At 44.1% G+C, this 20408-nt stretch overlaps 1 protein-coding gene across 2 annotated transcripts in view; it reads right to left on the bottom strand.

The window, feature by feature from the left end:
- Positions 1-2138: 2138 nt before the first annotated feature.
- The window catches only part of IRF2 (interferon regulatory factor 2), a 75108-nt gene continuing 56838 nt past the window's right edge, over positions 2139-20408 (bottom strand). For both annotated transcript variants that reach the window (XM_037526403.2, XM_054701036.1), the window contains exons 7-9: positions 11792-11956; positions 4266-4312; positions 2139-2986 (exon numbers count right to left, since the gene is read on the bottom strand). In XM_037526403.2, coding sequence (XP_037382300.1) covers positions 2678-2986; positions 4266-4312; positions 11792-11956 — 521 coding nt within the window. In that variant the 3' untranslated portion in view covers positions 2139-2677. The remainder of the gene's footprint in view (positions 2987-4265; positions 4313-11791; positions 11957-20408) is intronic.

The raw sequence follows: 20408 nt of genomic DNA, 5'->3' as shown, positions 1-20408 counted from the left end.
AAGGTTTTGACATAAGTCACAAAGAACTGGACTTGTTTATTTAGAACCTGGGAGAAGAGTGGGTCTTCACTGATAAGCAGAGCACTAAAGAGGCCCAGAGCACCTCTTTCCTCCTGACTCTGCCTTTCACTAACAAAGGAAAGCTCTCCAGAGAAATTGGGGCAAGCGCACAGTCACCAAAGGGCCCCTCACGGAAGCAGTCAAGCATCCAAAGGAGGCATTTCAACTCGACCCATCAACCAGTAAAATGCTTCAGTTAATTTTTGCCCAGGACTGGATAATTTTATGACCACTAATTATATCTGCCGCCACACAAGGAGAGAGGCATAAAAATAGCCCTTTGTCCTTTCATTGAAGGAACCTTTTCAAATATTAACTCAGCCATCTCCTCACAAGCCCCGAGGCAGTAGGTAGGCAGCTACAGCTCAGCTTTCTGATTTTATTACTGCACAGAAGCCTAAGAGGTTAGTGCAGTGGCTTTCCCAAGGTCAGGGAGAGGCCTTGAAATGCCAAGTGGGCAAAGGCGTCTAGCACTCTTGAATTCACACTTTTCACTAGAAAAGACACCCTTAGTTGTCAGGACAAGGGTTGCATCTAAGGCTCCAGCTCCTAGAATGAACAGAAACGGACCTGGAATACAAACCCAGCAAGTATTTCCCATCATTGAACATGCTATCTTGGGCCCTGTATGGGATGTACATATAAAATTTTAGTCATGCGTTTAAGGATGAGGACAGGAAAAACAGAGTGGGTGGAATTTGCTCACAGCAGAGGAAAATAGCAGAGTGGATCCAGATTCCCTCCACAGGGGCCTCCCTGGTGACACAAGGGGTTAAGCAGAGCACTGTGAAGCTATCCTCAGCCTCTGCAGCATGAGTTCAATTCTTCACTCAACCCAGTCAGGGAGCTACCCACAAGGTGCAGGAGACCTCTCCTGTCTCACCCGCTGCTCCCCTCAGCAGTGTATTTCAGTTAGTCTACCTGTTCTGTTACCCGCTAGGTCTCTGGAGAGTCCTCTCACCCCCTGCACCTCTGGCCTGTACCCCAGTTCTTGTATGCATAAATACATAAATCTTTAAAAAAAAAAAAATCCCTCCACAGTGATGCCAGCTACGGCCTCAACACATGCACTTCTCCTTGAGAAAAGGTGTTGTCACTTACGTCTCATTTCTTCCATGTAAAGTGGAGATGACTCCCCACCTGTACACAACCTTAACACGTGAAGGCAGCTCGTGTCCAAAACTAGGCTTGGGAGCACTCAACAGCCATTACTGTCTTCACGGGAGGGACCCTCCAGGATTTCTTGTGGTTGTCAAGGGAAAAGTCTGATCCCCAAGAAAAAGCCATCCTTTATCAGTCCTACCCCACCACTGTGCTCTAAAGTAGACACAGAGTCAGGCGTGATGCCCATTAAAAATTTAACTATATATCATATTCATTTATTATCAATCCACAGGATAATTTGATTGCTACATGAGCTCATAAAAGCTTTTTCACCATTACAAAATTAAAAAAAAATGTGCCACAAGGATGTAATAACAACTGCTAATAAACAAGAAAAGGAATCTTAAAATTATAAATTTGCTGTAGAAAAGATAAAAAACAATTATATTTTCTTTAGAATTTTACTTGAATAAAATATTCCCCTGTATAAAAAATAAAAAAGCTTGCTCTGGTTAGAATTAGAGTATTTTTGTTTTCAAATCTGGGAATTTGCATAATATCTCCATGATAGTTTTTTTTTTCCTTTGTACCGCGTGGCATTCAAGCATAGCAGATTAGATTTTTTTTTTTTTAAAGCAGTCTTAAAATGGGACATCTGTGGAGAAGTTCATTTTCTTCTTCTCCTCCTCAGGGATGCGGAACTCAGCCTTTGAGGGGAGGAAAAGGAGGAAAGGAACTGGATGGGATGGATGGATGGATGGATGGATGGATGGATGGATGGATGGATGGATGGACGGACGGACGGACGGACAGACGGATGGATGGGTGGATGGATGGATGGATGGATGGGTGGATGGGTAGGTGGATGGGTGGGTGGATGGGTGGATGGATGGATGGATGGATGGATGGATGGATGGGTGGGTGGATGAATGGATGAATGGATGGATGGATGGATGGATGGGTGGGTGGGTGGGTGGGTGGGTGGATGGATGGGTGCCAAGGGCGAGGGCAGGGAAGGGAGAGGCTGAATGTGCTATGAAATAGAGCAAGATCATGAGAAGGTCTATTTGTAAGTGCTTTAAGATAAGGTGCAGAAGCAGACTGCAACGTCGCTAGTACTGCTCTATGTACATATTCACAAGAATAAAAAATTCCAGCTAGTTCACATTTTCTCTTCCATTCTGAGGCATCCACTCCACCATGCTGGCCTTGACCGCAGGCAATGCAGCACCTCCACTGCCCTTGTGGGTGTTGGTCCTATGACGTCCTTGAACTTGAGGGAGCAGCCCTGGGAGATCCAGCAGGCTCTAGAGATACGCATCTACCAATGGGCTGGAGTCCTGAGTTAAAAAGAAGCTCCAGTATGGAGTTGGACACAGCAATCAATGTTCTATTGTCAAGGCTTTTTCCCTTAGATTTGTCTAAAATAGGTGTCAGAGAGAAAAATAAAATACAAACAAACAATGAAACAAAGCCAAGAAAATCCCAACAACCACTGGGGAAAGTCAAAGGCTTAGCAGCTCTTGACGCGGGCCTGGGTGATGTCTGACGTTTTCTTGATGACACTTGCACGCGTCTCCCGGTCTGGTCTGCTGCTGCTGGGCGCTGGGGTCACGGAGGGAGCGAGGGGGTGGTCTGCGAAAGTGGGCCAGGAGCTGTTGTAAGGCACCGGACAGCTCTCCTCTTTGATGGTGACCTGGAGGTCAGGCTTGTTGGAAGTCACGAAGGTCGCCATGCTGGGCAGCAGGTAGCTGCTTCTAGTCCCCATGTTGCTGAGGTACTGTTTGCCTTCAATGTTCCTCTTCCGCCAGTGTGGTCGCACCTTTTAAAGAAAATAATTAAGATAGATATATATTTCCTTTGCCGTCTGTGAAATGGCTTTTAAAAAGTGAGCCACTGTCCTTTTTTAACTGAATTTTTTTAATTGTGAAATGAAAAAGGAGCTTAGCAACTCTATAGCCCTCAGATGAATACCATACCCAACTATTCATGCTCCAAGCAATAGTTTCTCTTCCCCTTTCATTAATTCCCATTAGCTACCCCCTCCAAATATAGTCAAGACTATTCTATGAAGGCAGGAAAACAAGGCACGGGTTGGTTTCTGGCATCCCTCTACTCTGGATGTCTGGCCTGATCACTAGGTAGACTTTAGATCACGACAGCTGGTTTATCCTGGCACCATGGTTCCTCAATGCTGGCCCAATGCATTTTTGAGTCAACCTGCATTTTCAGAGGAAGGGCAGTGAAGAAAACTTAGTAACAGATAGTGAATGCCTCTTGATTATTTTCATATGGGTGTGGCTTAGAGCTCAGGGATGCCAGGCCTCAAGATTGGCTTCATTCAGAGAAGGAGCTGGAATTCTCACCTTGAAGAAACATGGTTGGAATATATGTGAACAGCAGAATTCCTGGACTTGACTCGAAAACATTTAGTGCTTTGGGAAATCACTAATTCCAACAATCATTAGAGTTCTTTCTCTCTTTTTCTCTCTCTACCCCACCTCGTTCAAACACAGACACAAAGCAGGCAGTTAGGGGAATGCTTTCCATCACCATTACAGCCAGTTTCCTGCCATTGTGTAAAACCAGCTTATAGGAGGGAAATCAGAGGCAGACTTGGTATCAAGACTGAACACACAACTGGCCTCTAGGCAGGGATCAGGGAGGGACAGGCTCCAGGTATATTTGGGGATAATCTTCCTCAGTTCTTTCTGCTCCCTACTGCCGGTCACTGCTTTTGGCCACTCAGGACGTTCTATTTCTGCTTGTGAATGGGATGTTTATAGGGCTAAGAAAACCGACATGCCTCGGTCTTGGCTTCAATTTCCTTTTCCTGCCGTCATAGCCTCTCTCTCTGATGACAACCGCCTGTCCACCCATTCGGTTCCCCCAGTTTCATTTTAGAACTCAAAATCCAAAAGTATGGTAAATTTTGTGTTAGGTATACTTTACCCCACACACATGCACGCACACACACACACAAAGTCCAAATGTTAAAACTCATGATGAAAAGAAAAGAAACTCAACTAGCAGCAAGGCAACCACCGCGCAGGTGGGGAGGCGCCCGTGTGTCTGCGGGAGCCACAGGCGGCCATGCTTACCTCGGAGCTCTCTTCATCACTGGGCACACTATCGGTAGTTTCGCTTTCTGTTCACAGAGAGAAAAACAAAGGGCCATCATTGCTCCCACTCAAACTGTTTTGAGGCTCAGGCAGTGTTTGAAAAAAAAAAAATACATCAGCACTTCTTTTTCAAGATGGGTAACTAAACTCAACACTTCGGTCCCCTGAGCCAGGTGGAAAACTTGTACTTGGGAGACGCTAGAGGGGATTTTAATTCTTTTTTTTTTTTTTAAGATTTATTTATTTATACAAGAACTAGGTACAGGCCAGAGGCGCGGAAGGGTGAGAGAATTCACCAGAGACAGAGTGGGGAGCAGAACAGGCCAACAACCGAAAGCACTGCTGAGGGGAGAGGTGGGCGAGACAGGAGAGGTCGGCTGCGTCATTTGGGTATCTCCCTGGCCAGCTGGGAATCGAACCCATGCTGAAGAGGCTGCGGACAGCTTCACAGCACTGTGCTCAACCCGCTGATCCACTGGGGAGGCCCGGATTTTAATTCTTTAATCTGGGTCCCTCAGAGACTGGGTTTAGAGTAGCTCACTTTCCAAGAGCCAGACTATGTTTAATCACAAGCTGTCCTTCCCAGGATGGGGTGCTGGTCTCCATTGGGCCACGAGGGGTGCTTCTCTCTGCTCCTCCTCATCCCCTGTGCTAACTTCTGCCCAGGTCAGCCCCCTCCTCATGGCTGCTCTCTCCACAGTGCCCCACACTAGTCCTCTCTTCTGATCCAGTCAACTAGCTCAAGTTCTGTCTCAGAGTCTCCCCATCTACCCCTATTCTACTCATTTCCCTCCGCTACCTCATATCCCCCTAGTACTTGTAACTTGGATTTATTAAGTTGATTTTCCACCTGGGTTACTGCTGGGGGAGAGATTCTAGGGCTGCCGCCATGATCCACATCACCTGTTGTTTACTATCTTGTGGGATTCTGTCTCTTGGGTGTGGGTGGGATGTGTGACTTATTTTGAATCAGGAGAAAAAGGGAAGGATGTGTGTGATTATGTAAGACTGAAAGCGGCCTCTCTGGCTGCCTTTGAGGAGACAAGTGGTCCCAGAGCAGAGGCCCCAGCTAAGCCACGCCTGGACTCCTGAGCCTCAGAAACTGGGATATAACTGTGTGCTCTTTTAAGCCACTAAGTTGTGGTTATAGTGCTAGACAGCAACAGGTAACAACTCAGTTACCATCCTGATTCAGCCTGCTGGCAAGGAGACACTGAGCTGGTTTTGAACTTCACTGAGCTTCAGTTTCCCCATCTGTAAAATGGGAGTGTTCACACCTTCCAAATAGTACTGTGATGAATAAATAAATGAGAGGGTGCATGAGAAAAGGCCTCACTCAGGGTCTGGCACACAGCAACCCCCAGTAACTTATGGATAATTGTCCTGAACTCATCAGCCTCGTTCGACTTTGCACACTGCGCTAAATTGAGTCCACGGCAATAGGTAGCACCTATAGGTAACACCTCACCCCCACAAGCAATACAAGAAATTTTTAAGCAGTAAGTTCTCAAATTTTTTCAATAAAAAACTGAGTGCTGCAGTTTTTCCATGTGCACAACATAAAGAAATGAAAGCACAGAGACCCTGAGCTGGGCATTCATTTTACAGCCAAGGCCTAAAGAGAAAGTGTAATGGGGAATACTTCAGGAATGTCATGTGCAGGGCAGGCTACCCCTCACAGGGACCCTAAGTGGGGAAGCAGCTTCTATCATCCCCTCCATGATGCAAAAGAGCTAGTGGGCTCTAGTACCTTCTACTCACATCCACTGCAGACCTCCCGAGGGACTGACATCCCTCACATGAAGCAGAAGCAGAGCTGGGACCAGAGGCTCCCAGCCCAATAGAGCCCTTTCAGCTACCCACAGCATTAGCCACAGGCAGGCTCTCTCTGAATTAAAGGGCATAGAACAAATGGACAAACTGAGCCACAGGTTCATTCCTTGAACAGAAAGAACAAGAAGGTTGACTTATACTGAACCCACCTGGGCAACATTCTCGACCACTCTTCTCCCGTAACTTCACCCACAAATGATAATGGAGGTGGCTTGTGAGCCACCAGAGGACAGGCCTCTGTGCTCTGACAAAACAGACTTTCCCAGTCTCCCCGCTGGGGATACAAATGCCCAGAAAAAGGCATTGGCCTTGGCTGGTAATGACTCTACCTATGAAAACATACTAGTAGTGCTGGGGGCAGGGAATGTATGTCCCCCTACCCTACTTCACTATCTCAAAGTAGAACATTCCTCGTTGGCATGATCTGGCAGGTTATTTTTTGTGTCTGCGAGTACCATTACCATTATCTTATAAAAAACATTTTTAACCACCCCAAGCCCAAAATATAACACACCAAATCAGATCAAGTAGGAATGTTTTATTTTTGGATACTGGGGAGGGGGGGGGATCTGTAGCTCTCTCTTTCACACACACAAACGCGCACACACAATGAAAATTCCCCTCCTCATATAAACCTCATGCCAGTTCAGTATCCTCAGGAGGCAGGAATCAGTGCTGCCACTCCCAAGAAAAATGAGGAACAGAGATATTGAGAAATATGCCAAGTTGCAGACTGAGTTAGCACAGGAGAAAAGAAAACTGCACTTCTGATTCCAGGGCCATGTGCGCTGAACACAGCAACTCTGCTTTCCAAAGTCACTCTGTCCCTGATGAAACGTCAAGATCTCCTTTCTCTTTTTATGTGGAGCTGTCACTCTGCTACGATGCCAAGGTTTCTCTTCTTTCCACGTACTCCTAATTATCTTCCATTTGCCTTCAAAGGAAGGCAAATAAACAAAAGCCACCAGGCATGCTTGCGGGGCTGGACACATGCAAAAATGAGCAGTTAACGCCAGAGTCCTGGGATTCCACTAGAACCCAAGGTGTTGTCATTAGAGGGATTGGAAGGCTGACCCTGAATCCCGCTCGTGGGTAAGGCAGTGCACGGACCATGAACATCAGCAGAATGTTAATTTCCTTGAAGTTCCCAGTTTTCAACTTCAGGGAAATAGTTTGAGACAAGAACAGACACACATGTTCTGAACTTATGTTTTCAGCTGACACAAATGTTAGTTGAATATTGCTTCTAAATTAAGATCAACTGCTTCTGAAGTAGTTCTGAGGACTCCACATTAAACTGAAGTTTCTCCTTTTTCATTTTTTAAAACCTCAAGTGCCTTCAGCTTAGGAGATGTGTGAAGCTCCAGTCCACGAAAGCAAACCCTTCTCTCCAAAATAACCGCGGTCCTCAAGGGCTAGCTTAGCCCCAATCATTGGCTCAAAGTGCTTCGTTGGGTGGGCTCAAGACCCTTTTCCTCTGTTGTGTTGTCTTACTGCACCACTGCATTTGCAAGATCACTTCACGCATGACCCATCAGCTCACAGCAATTGCTGTTTTCAGGCTGTAGGGTAAAGAAAATATCAGGCTTTTCTGCCCTTCCGCCATCAGGATAGATGATGGATCCTTGTCCTGAATGCATGCCTGATGGCGGGCACCTGGAATAGGGTGTGGGCATAGGTAGATGGGATTCAGCTGAGCTAAGACTGTGCTTTTTAAGGGCGGCGTCACGGGGACGCCAGCAGCAGCAGCAGCAGTAGTATCAGTATGAAGCCGAAAGAGAAGCCGAGAAGCAGCAGAACCAACTCCAGAGAGCCCAGATAGAGTGAAGACTTGCTGGGGGCTGGGAGGCCTGCCAGCCTCCCAGCCCCCCAGCCAGCACCCCTGCCTGCCATATGCCTGGTGGACCCCAAATAAAAAACCTGCAAAACTACTGAGGACTCTGACTCCTCCTTTACCCGGTCTGCATGGGATCAGAAAACCTGCACTGTGGCCAGTCCGGCCCTTACACAGGCTAATGTGACTACGGAAATATCAGCGTCAGTTGCTTCATGTTCTCATTTGATTCGTTTGGATTTGGCTTTTGAAAAAATTTACTGTGATTACAATGGGGGGAGAAACAGCAAAACTGCAGATGCTTCGCTACCACGGTTGTGAATAAGGTGAACGTGTATCAGAATAAGGGCAAAGTGTCACAGGTATATGAGTTACTCATTTCCTCTTTCCTGTCTCAGCCGCTGAATGCATCCAGGGTGAGAGGGGAGGGGGCTTGGATTACGTGATCACAAAGACTCTTCCAGAGCTGCAGTTTGAGGAAGGTGCTAGTCTCGGTTGAATTCCAGTTTTTATTACCAAACCAGATTAAGAACAACATGAGGAGGGAGACAAGATGTTTTATGTTAAAGTCTTTGCACTCTGACATCCTGGTACCTTTCTGGAAGGCTCTTGTTCAACAAGTTTTATTAACACATTGGCATCATTTCCTCAATCACTTTCACAGGAAGGCTTGATTAAAAGGTCTAAATCTGAGTCCTCTTAATCTCAAAGCTCTTTTATCTTTGCCCCACTCAACAAAATGTAAGCCTCATGTGGCTTCCGTAAGGACTCAAAGTATTAACTGCTGCTTGCTGGTCAGTAGGCAATCACTGGTCTCTTACCTATAACCGATGAATCCTTATACTATGCTTTCTTCTCAAGCTGTTTTCCATTCTTTCATCTTTCCTTTCCCAAAATACTATGGTGGCTTTTTTTTTTTTTTTAAACTACTAAACTGTCAACAACCTAACAAAGTCTTCATGTCACACATCGGGCAAGAGACCATTTGAAGGTTGACCTTTGAAATCAAATGACTCTCTAGAGTTTCCAAACATTAGGCTTTGAGACATCCCTCCCTGATATAAAAAAGTTTTACAAATCTAACCAGAATTTTATGTTTTAAGAAATCTAATGCAAGTACTTCCACTCAAAATACCTGTATCTTTTTTTGCTCCCGACAATATTTAATATTAAGAACAGACTTGTAAAATTGAATGTAGTTTTATAATACTGCTGGAATTATCTTCTAGTGATCAGCAGGGAGGGAAATAGCCAACAACAGCCTCTAGATACCAGTTTCCTAAATAAATGAATAAAAGTGGTGAGAGGAGGCTGAAATTCAGCTAAACAGGGGAACAAAGGAACCCTCTCATGAAAAACAGGCAAACAGCTTCTTTTGTTGGGGAACATTAAAGAGTAAGAAAGTTGAATACCATCAAAAAGCTGCCTTTCCTAGCAGAATGCTATAAAGTTCCTGACTAAAAAATCTAACCACCCCTGGTCAGCAGCAGATACATTTGCTATGTCTTTGCAAGCTCTAGAAAAGAAGCAGTGATGAAATATTTTGGCTCCATCCAATAAGCTTCCTCCAAAAGGTTCTGGAGAATTCAGACAATGAAAACAACGGGAAGAACTAAAGGCCAGGCTGCAAAGCGAGGCTCCAACACAACCTGCCACAGCCTGCCAGCCTGGCACCGAAATCCTTCCTTTCAAATCTATGCAAATGTCCTGAAAAGGCTAATGAAATTTTCATGTCTCTCTGCATGGATCAGCTGTTCTTGGGATTCTTCTGCTAAAGCTAAATGCCAGGGCTGGCAGAACAGCATGAAGAGGTCTTTCCAGAACCCTCAAGAAGACTTTAGGAAAGTTTTTCTAAAGAGACAGGCATAAAGTCTATTCTAAAGCACCAATCCCTTAAAACAAACAAACACACAAACAAAAAAGCATGCACACGCATACACAATTGCACACTAGTGTGCCCAAAAGGATATAGAAGTTGCCTTTTTAGCTGTAGCTATATAAATACAAGCAGAATGGCTTAGAGTTTGAAGTTTCAATTATCTCATTGATGAAATTAAGGCAAAACCTTTGGTAGGAGCTTGAGACCATGGGTGTGGCTGGGTTCAGAATGGACCACGTGGTTGTCCAGGTTAGCACTGCAGTGAACGGTAAAGAACAGGCCTTTGGTATCAGCAACATGTGGGTCCTAACTGTGCTACCTGATGCTTGTCGCTGGACACATATCAGTCTTGGATTCTTAATTTTGCAGGAGGGAATAATCATGGTTCCCAGGCTGACAGGGTTAATTTCTCATGATAATTAAATAAGTCCATCGATTCCAAGTATTCAGCACAGTTCCCAGGGCACAATAAACATGCTACCAATAGCAGTTATTATGACCAAGGACCAGCAAAGTCCAAAGAGGGGCTGGCACACGTAGGCGTTCCAAATATGTCTGATGAATAAATAACTGATGACAAGCTTATCCTGTTTGACTGATAATAAGTTTCTGGTAGCCAAGGTTTGCTCTCACATGTCTTTGATGTTCCCTGCACAAAAGAAAGTTAGGACCTTGAAGGCATTAAGTGAAATCAGACAGCATGAAAGAAGAAATACTGCTGACTCCACCCCTAGGAGATACCTAGAGTAACCAAATTTAAAGAGACAGAAAATAGATGGTGGTTGATAGGGGCTGGCCAGGAAGGATGGGGAGTCAGTGTTTAATGGGTACTGAAAAAGTTATGCAGATGGATGGTGCTGAGGATTGCACAACAATGTTAATATACTTAATGTCACAGGAATGTACACTTAAAAAGAGCTAAAATGGAAAGTTTTATGTTAAGTATATTTTATTACAATTTTAGAAATCAAGTTAAAAAAACAAAGTGAGGCTAGTGACTAATTAATTCATAAGCCTGTCACTTCAATAAATCCATTTCTAATGCCAGGCTGGCACCCTAAGTGAAGGACACTCCCCATGGCAACAAATAAAGGACCCTCATAAGAATCCCTGAACCGGTTATTAAAGCTGTGGTTACTCATGAGATTTTTTTATTTTTACTATTAGCAAGCAATAACACTGACTCAGAATTTCTATTTCCTAATTATGATCAAGTCCCACAAAGTTAAATGGAAATCATCAAGAAGAGAGTGCAAGACACTGTAATGTTGGTGGGAAAAGGAGTCATCACTTTAGTCTGTAAGGATGGGAGAATCTGGTTCTAACCCTCTGACTGTCTGGACCAATTCCTGCAGTGATGTGGCCATTTCCTGGGGATTCGGAAATGGGCTCAGCCACCCAACCCCATTAACAGCTGTACAAAATTTTAAAGAAAAAAAAAAAGAGGAATATGTGGAAGTGACAAGTAGGCTTGGCAGAATGGAATGGAGCTTGGGGTCTGAAGGTTTAGTCCAAATCCTGGCCCAACCCTTCCTATCCGTGTGACCTTGAGCAAGTCCCTTCACTTCCAAAAGTGAAGGAAGTGGAAGAGAGGATCCTTATGATCCTACCAGCTTGGTCAACCTGATGCTCCATTAAAAAGCACACTTCCAAATTTTTCATAATTTGTGCAACTGAAAGACTTGGAAGAATTACTTCCCCAAAGAAATCTTATTGTTATTCATGCATGAAAAGGTTTTGGGTGAACAAGGAAAAAAAATGCTATGACCACATCATCTGAAAAAAAAAAAAAGTGTCCAAGATGTTGGTCAAGAAGATTAAAGCAAGACGAATTCCAGTGAGAAGAATTTCCAGGACAGAGCAGAGGCTCTCTGATGTGTGCTGAAACGGGCTCTAGACTGAAGGACTGTCCCGCCTTGTTCCCTGCTCAGCTCCAGAGTTTTCCTCCTGCCCCCTTACCTGCGTAGGAAGACACGGGGGAGATCTGCAGGGGGTACAGCTCACTCATGCTGACCGGCTGTTCGTCACTCTCGGTGGTCACTTCCACGACTTGGCAAATGTCTGGAGGATTAGTGACAATCTCTTGATCCTCAATGTTGCTGTCCAGATGTGACTGTCCTACAACTTCAAAGGAAGAGAGTCATCATGCACCAATGTTGCCTGACTTCACAATTCTTAACCAAAACTCTCAAAAAAAAAAAAAAAAAACCTTCCCCCAAAGAGCTGAATAGCCAACAACAGAATTCTGTCCCCACAAATTATCTGCCATGACAAGACTTCACTTTGGGTTAATGCCTCAGAGAAGCAGTTGGCCAATAACCTAGCTCCTCAGAGCTGTGTCCAGCACATCTGCCAAAGGTTCTTACTTGTGGTGCTATCCCAAACCCAACCCAGTCACAGCCAAGGCTGCAGGACCAGAAGTTGCATCCAGACAAAGGCCCAGAGCTAGACATACAGACCTTTGAACCTGACCCACATCTGTTCTCTGTTCTTGCTCGGAAGCAAACTGCTGGGCTAATTTTCTGGGCCCTGGGATCCAGGCAAACATTATCAAATCTTAGAAAGAAAGAAGGATTATCCAAATCCACCCTGTTGTGTCGCTTCCTGCTGTGGGAGGTGTGTTCACACTCCCGACCACTGGGTGAAACAGCAGAACAATGGAACAGAATGGTTCCCCAAGTCTAGCACGCTAGGAGCAAAAACCCCCCGAACCCTGGTGAGACAGATGGATTCTGACCACCCAGCTCCAAATCCTGCCTCAATTTTCTTTAATTAAACCATTTTAGCTTGACATCATTGTGGATACCACACAATTGCTACAAAATGATAATAGAGAGGCCCTAGTGCCCTTCACACATTTTCCTACAATGATAACATCATGCAAAACTATAGGAAATATTACATCTTGGATATGGACATTAATAACAATCTGTACATCTTGTTCAGATTTGCTCTAGTTTACTTGTACTCCTTTGTTTGAGTGTTAATATGTGTATTTAATTCCATACATTTTTATCATATATGCAGTTTCATGTACCTGCCGCCACAGTCAAATCCTCAACAGTTCAGTTCCATCACCATAAGCATCTCCTATGTACTTGTTTATAACCATACTGAACTTCCTTCAGTCACTTCCCCTGGTCTCTAATCCCTGACATCCTCTAATTTGATCCCTATTTCTGTAACTTTGTCATTTCCAGGATATTTCATAAATGAACTCACAGAGTAACATTTTGAAATTTTTTTTTCCTCTCAGCATAATTCTCTGGAGATTCACCCAAGCTGTTGTGTGCATCCATAATTGATTCCTCTTAATTGCCGAGTAATATTCCACAATATGATTGTACCACCATCTGCTTAACTAGTCACCCACTAAGAACTTCTGGGTTGGTTCCATTCTTTGTCTATTACAAATGAGACTGTTACGAACATTCATGTACAGATTTTGAATGAGCATAAGTTTCCATTTCCCTGGGATATATGCCCTAGACTGTACTTGCTGGATCATATGGTAATTGTAGATTTCATTTTACAAGAACCTGCCAAACTGCTGTTCCGGAGCAGCCATCCCATTTTATATTCCCACTAACAAGGTATAAATAATCTAATTTATGCACATTCTTGCCAGCCTGTGCTGTTGTATCTTTTCATGTTATCCATTCTGATAGGTGTGTAGTGATAGCTCATTATGGCCTTAATTTGAATACCCCTAATGCCCTGTTCTACTTTTAAATGGAGATGATTGTATACTTCTGTTGGTAACTGGCTGGCTGATGTGTCCCTGAAAATTAGCACCCAAAAACAGATGGAATAACAATGTTTTCCCAAGGCTCTCAAAGCACTTTGCCATCACAATCAATGTTTTACTCATGCTTGTGTATGTTACTTTAACATTTCAACCCATGAGAATAAGAGAATATAATTATCCAGTTATAATTGAAGAAACTCAAGCCCAGAGAAGTTGAGTTACTTCTCCAAAGTCACACAGTTTGGGTTATGTGCAGAATTCTGTATCCCTGATATTTTCTTCACCCATCTATAGACTATTCAGATTAGGCAAGAAGACAGCCATACCCCAGTCTCCTTGAGAAGTTAGCCATAATTACTCAAAGTATTTTAGTTGCTCAAGTATTTTGTTTCCAAACGGGTTGCTGTTTTAAATCTTTTAGGAGTGGGGTTTGGTGCCGAAATGACTAGCAAGAGGTAGGAAAAGATAACCTGATTTCTACTTAGAGAAAGTTATAGAAAAGAATGAGAATTCACCAGTTGTCTAAGTAAGTAAGGAAAAGTACAAAAGAGATTGGGAAAGAAGATTTGGAGATGTAATAACAAGAGACCTCAAAGTCACAGCACACAGAATTAAAGGGAAATTGGATGCTGTTTAGGTTTTCCTGGAAAATATAAAAGAAATGAAAGCAGACAATATATGGCAAGCAGACTCCCAGATACTTATTTTATCCTTTGGACTGTCAAATTTGAGTATGAGAGCATCAATTATGCAGTTCACCAGACACAGACTAAGTGACAACACTGACATCACTCAAGTTTCTTCTGTCTCTTCTCCCAAGTAAAATAAAACACCAGGAAAACAAGATTATGTCCTGTTCTATCCCAAGTCCTCAGATGCAATTGCTGAAGAAGGTGGAAATAGTGGAAACCAAATGGGGTGTGTGAGGGTGTGTGCATCTTCTTTCAAGGAGGCATTATAAGACCCAGATGAAGTGAGGAAGTCACAGGGCTGCAGTGGCCAGCACGCCATGTCTTGAATGTGGTGGTGGTTACACAACTGGATAGAATTCATAGGTCTGAACACCTGTATTTCATTTCCTGCACTTGACTTAAGACAAAAAAGTAGCTAAGTTGTATAGACAGTTCATATGATCAAATTTTCTCTAGGGAGTGTGCTGCCTTCTGCCTCAAAATGGAAACACCACTTCTCTCTATCTTAATGTCACTGAGAGCACCATGGAAATGTTCCAATTTATAAGCTAAAAGTCAAAAAGAGAAAGAGGGAAATCCCAGCAGCAAATAAAGTCAGAAGTGCTATTCCCTAGGTATAGTGTATTGATATGAATAAATAATAACAACAAGACCTAACATTTCCTGAACATTTATCTTTGCCTCTCCACTACCTCTCTGCCACGGTGAACAATCCCACAAGGAAGGTATAACTATTGTACCTGTAAGCATGAGCAAAAGCATCATGGGAGTTAAATAACTAATTCAAGATCGGACAGCCAATAAGTGTCAGAATCAGATTCCAGTCCCGCTTTATCTGAACCCAAAGCTCAAAGTGTTCTGCAATGGGATGTTCCTAGCAGAAAGAGTTAATGAAGCCCAGACAGAGCTACTGTTGGCTTTCTAAGCTCCTTTTAGGATTAAAAACTCCCAAATCTCACCTTAATAAGATTCTGGGCTCATAACCAATAGTGAAACAGCTTTTCAACTGTTCTTTGTTGGGTGCCAAGGAAATTCTCCAATGATGAGAGGGGCTAGAAATCCACTACACATCTCCAGCACAAGGTCAGCACACCAGGAAAAGAGTCACCCACAGGAATGTAATTTTATCTGGACCTAGTTGCCGAGAGCTACAACAATATTATTCATGGCTCACTACTGATGAACCGGTCTAATACCTTAAAGGGTCATTCTTACTTTATTAATAATTGTTGACCTAATGTAGGGGCTCCACCTGTGACGGATGCCCTATGCTCCAGAGGAAACTCTTAAAAGCAGAGACATTTAGATGTGATCCCACCATTTTAGTTTTTTTAAAAAGCTGAAACCTAAAGAGGTGGAGAAAACTGCCAAGGTCATCCAGACAGCAACACAGTCAAGTAGCCAGCAGGGCTTATGAAAATCAAGTCAACAGCCTGATACCATGGAGAGAAATTTCTTTTTGACCTTATCTGGAAGTTGGAGTTTTGAAACTTTTAATACCAGCTATAATGCCACAGCACAGAGGGGAGCTACTTTTCTTACTCAAATATATTTTTAAATGCTTTTGATAATACCATCAGAGATTATTATTTTACCACCTTCCACCCACACAGTGATTCTTTGCAAATATTCATTGACCCTCCAAGCAAGCCTATGAGGTGGGCAAGCTCAGTCTTATTATTTCTATCTTACAGTGAGGAAACTGAGTTTCAGAATCATGTGTTTGCCCAGAATCATGTGGGAAATCAAAAATGCAGAACTAGGACTCAAATGCAAGTCTAACTTCCAATCTTTTTTTCAGTTTTTAAAAAATAAAACAAGGCTATGGTTTGATTTAGGGGCCTGAGAGGAGCGGGGCACGGGAGGGGGGACAGGGAGGGGGTCACTTGGGCGGTAGTCATTTCAGAGAAGGGAGTTCTGTCCTTGCTTGGGCCTGACTGTGCCCAGCTCAACAGGTTGGGTGGGTGTAGGATGAAGCAAGAGTATGACTGGTGCACAATACTCTTCACCCATGAGAAAACAGCACTACATGCTACTAGAAAGGAGAGCAAGTAACATGTCCCAACAAACCCAGTTGTTTTCATCAATATGGCTCAAGGGTCAAGGGTCTAGAAGCAGAAACCCAGGTCAAGCGGCTGCGGTTGGCACCAAACACGACCTGGGCTCTGCCAGTAGTCATTTCCTCACTGTGCTGTGTTCACCGAGCCTTTCCAGCAGCTCCGTAGAAACAAAACTCACAAGCACCTTGCCCTCTCTATAGACACACCTTGAGGTCATCAGAATAATTCAGATCCACAAGGCTAATGATGATGAGCAGAGGCTGGCTCACGAAGGCCCCTGGAGACACAATGAGACATGAGTTTTTGTCCTGGGGGCAATGGTGACATGGGGAGAGGGCATTAAACAGAAATCAATGTGTGGAGAATGGACGGGGAGGGGGCAGAGTGGAAGCAGAGTTCAGGAATGAATGTAGGTGACTGGGAGCCGTATCAGAAATAGAAAGAAGGGGCTTGGAGAAACATGACGAGGAGAGGGAGGGGGGCTTTGTAGTCTTTATAAATGAGATGGGGGTAGCAAGGAAGAGGAGGAGGGAGAAGAATATATACAGCCACATAAAAAGATGGCGGGCTTCTTGGGTAAATAAAAACTTTATAAAGTTGAAAAGACAACAGTCAGGCTGCACTGCCCAGGGCTTCCAACTGCACTTGGTGACTGAGAGTCTGACCTGTGACCTGACTTTCCAAGATGCAGGCAGCTGAAGAAAAATAGGTTGTATTGTTCGTTCTGTGTCTGGGTGTACAGTGACATCTTGGTTCATATCCCACATAGAGGCTCATATTGCTGAGGATTGTCCATGAGTGCTGGTTCAATTGGATGTCTTGTCTCTCCCCCATATTCTTTTCTTTTTTTTGTAAAGATTTATTTATTCATGCATACAAGAACCGGGGTATAAGCCAGACGTGCGGGAGGGTGAGAGGATTCACCAGAGACATAGCGGGGAGCAGAACACGCAGACTGACAAAATACACTGCAAAGGGGAGCTGCGGGCAAGACAGGAGAGGTCTGCCGCACCATGCTGGTATCTCCCTGGCTGGCTGGGATCAAACCCGCACTGCAGAGCCTACGGACAGCTTCACAGAGCTGTGCTCAACGGCCTGCGCCACCAGGGAGGCCTCTCTCCCCCATTTTCAAGAACAGATCTGCCCTCCCAACAGGACAACCTACGCAGAGTGAGAGTGGAAGACTTCTCCTCCATCTAAAGATCCGCCCCACCAAAGCAACATTTATCTTGTAGATGGGATTTTTCACACCTTAAGCACCAAGTGAAAATGGCAAAAAGAATTCGGAACAAAAGAACTGAAAAACCATGAAGACACAGTTTACAGGTCTGGCCATCCTCAAATCACGAATTCTGGTGCCAGAGGACGCCAACCTCAAGCTCAAACTATGAGGCCCCCGTGGGTATGTTAAAGTTGGTCCTGAAGCTGTGAATCTGTTCTCCTGCCACTCCGCTCCTCCCTGTTCATATCAAATTCCTAAGTTTGGCTTAAAAAGCTACCCAAGGCTTACTTCAGATAAAGGCAGTCAAATTTGGAAGCAATTACAAAAAAAGAAAAGTCCCAAAAGGTACATTTTTGGCAGCCAAAATTCAGACAAAATCAAAATTACATTATTTTCTAATTGCTCTACGTTTAGTCACTACGACTTGCTTGACTTACTCGAGGGTAATGAATAGCCTCCCTTGTCTAATGGCAATCTTTGTTTTATTAAAGGGTGGAGTTACCTTTTATCAAGAAACACAATGAGGTTATAAAGCACTGCCTGGGCTAGCCAGACAGAATGTCCGCACCTGCAAACTTTTTACACTGGCCTGGAGACCATTTCAATACAGCTCAGCAAAAACACTGCTAACCTGGGCAAGATGCCAGCAGGGTATTGTCAGAACAATTCAACATGTTGGCTTCTTCCGCTTCCTAAAAACAGAAGTCACCACACACAACAAATAATTCAATGCTAAGGAAAAGTAAAAACAAAAAGGACTCCCCTCCTCCCAAAAGGAAAGCAGGGGTAGGTCTTTGGGGGCACTGAACCTGTGCGTTTAGCCACAGAGGAGAGCTGGGCCACACCACACTCCTCGCTGGAAGCTAGCTAAGTCTGAAAGTATATTCAGCTGTCACGGACAAGACAAGGCCAGGGCACAGCCCACTGACAACTGCAAGCACACTCGTGTGTCTTCCTGCTTGGCGTTGTAGCAAGAACGAGAAAAGCAAAACAGCAGCCACCTAGCAAGAGTTCATTTGTCAGGGCAATGGTGCATTTCACGCTGTGCACACTTACTGGATTCACTTACCATAGAGCAGCCCTGTCAGGAATAAAAAATGCACTGGCTTCCGCTGGATTAAGTTATTGATTTCCAATCTATTGCCTTAGCTAAAGAGCTTATAGACAACATGGAAAAAAAAAAAAAAAACAAAACTCATGTTAAGTACTCATTCCAGCTGCCAATTTTAATCTTATAAGCATATGCTTATAAAAGTAGAATGAAAACACCTTGAAGCTTTCATTTTGGCACCTATGTATAAAACTGAAGTGAAATCTGGGTTTAGAAACATGAAATGAAAGCAAGAAATGGTGTCATATTTAAATAGGCATTTCTACAAGGCAAAGAGCAAACGAAAGGGAATCTCCCAATTCCACAGTGCCTTGGAATAGAAATCCCCACGTTTCTTGTCTCTATCCACTAATCACATGGACCGAGATGGCTAATTAATGGTCACGTGCAAGAGTGCAGACAAAAGCTCTGTGAAGGGTTGAAAATCTGGGGTAGCACTATTGTTAGCACTGATCACAAATTACCCATTTCTTTAAAATACTTGTATGGATCCAGTTCATATATAATTACATACTTTCATAAGGGTCACCAATTAATTATAAAGAGATAGTCAAGCTCATTTTACTGCCACCCATAATTATTTTATTATTAAGCCAAGGAAGAGAATCACTTCATCCAGTAGGTGATTCTCTATCCAAACCTCAGATTCCTCTTTGCCCCAGAAGTAAGGGCTCATTAAACTCAGATGGAACTCACATAGCACAAATCATATCAAAAGGTAAAGAATAATCCCCCAGAGAATTTGCATACTGAAGATCTAACTTAAAATGTTTTTGAAAAAGCAAAGAAAATTCTAATACAATTCTGGCTTTTGTTTCACATTTTATCTGAGGCTGAATTCACCTCATATATCGAAGGGAGTTCCAGAAACCAAGAGATTCACTCAAAATAAGCTGAATCTTACAAGAAAGTGCTTGAAGTTTTGCCCAGACCTTCCTGTTTTAAAGGAGCTCAACGGGCATAGCTTCCCAGGGACTGCCTGCTGAGAAGGGGAAGATAAATAACATACCAGGAGGGCGGGAAGCAGCTGGGGCTGGGGGGGGGGGACGGGGACACGTTGGGGCCCAGGAGGAGAGCAGGCAGGGCTGCTGGTCTGATAAGTCACCTCACCCCAGAGCTGCAGCTTCCTCATAGGGAAGTGAGAAGAATGCTGCTCTCTAAGACCCCCTCAGCTCAAAAACTCCTGTGGGTAAAATAAAATATTAAAAAAATAAAATAAAATAAAATATTAAAAAAAAAAAACAGTAAAAAAAAAAAAAACCTCTTGTGGGGCCCAAGGCCAGGTCCGTGAGCAACAAGGAAGGCAAGGCCACGGCTGCCCCAAGGCACAGCATTCAGGGAACAGACTCCTCGCTCTCCCTTCAAATGCTTTCTGCAAAAGAATCGCAACGTTCAGGAATGGCCAATTCATGGCTCTACTTCCAAAACTCCATACCATCCCTGGGCCCTGGCTTCAGGGGGAACATGGCTCCTCCGAGAGGCCTCTAATTTGAATCTAGTGCCCTGTCATTATCTCCCATCTCTCCATTGTTTTCCTTCACAGGGGACAGGGTGCCCAACATTGGCACCCATGGCGGCCTCCTGTGGGGAACTTGGCTGAGACTCCATGTGTCCAGACAAGTCACCTGCTCTGCAGCTCTGGCCCTCTGCTTCTTACCAGCACAGGAAGCCCCGTTTACAAATGCAGCAGGCGTGGCTCATAAGATACCTGAGGACAAATACCCCCAGTTCTGGACTCTGGGG

The sequence above is a fragment of the Talpa occidentalis genome, unplaced genomic scaffold (assembly GCF_014898055.3).
Source record: "Talpa occidentalis isolate TD23 unplaced genomic scaffold, MPIMG_talOcc4v2.1 talOcc4.4, whole genome shotgun sequence".
Lineage (NCBI taxonomy): Eukaryota > Metazoa > Chordata > Mammalia > Eulipotyphla > Talpidae > Talpa > Talpa occidentalis.
The sequence above is the reverse complement of the archived record's forward strand: the minus strand, read 5'-3'. Positions and strand labels throughout refer to the sequence as shown.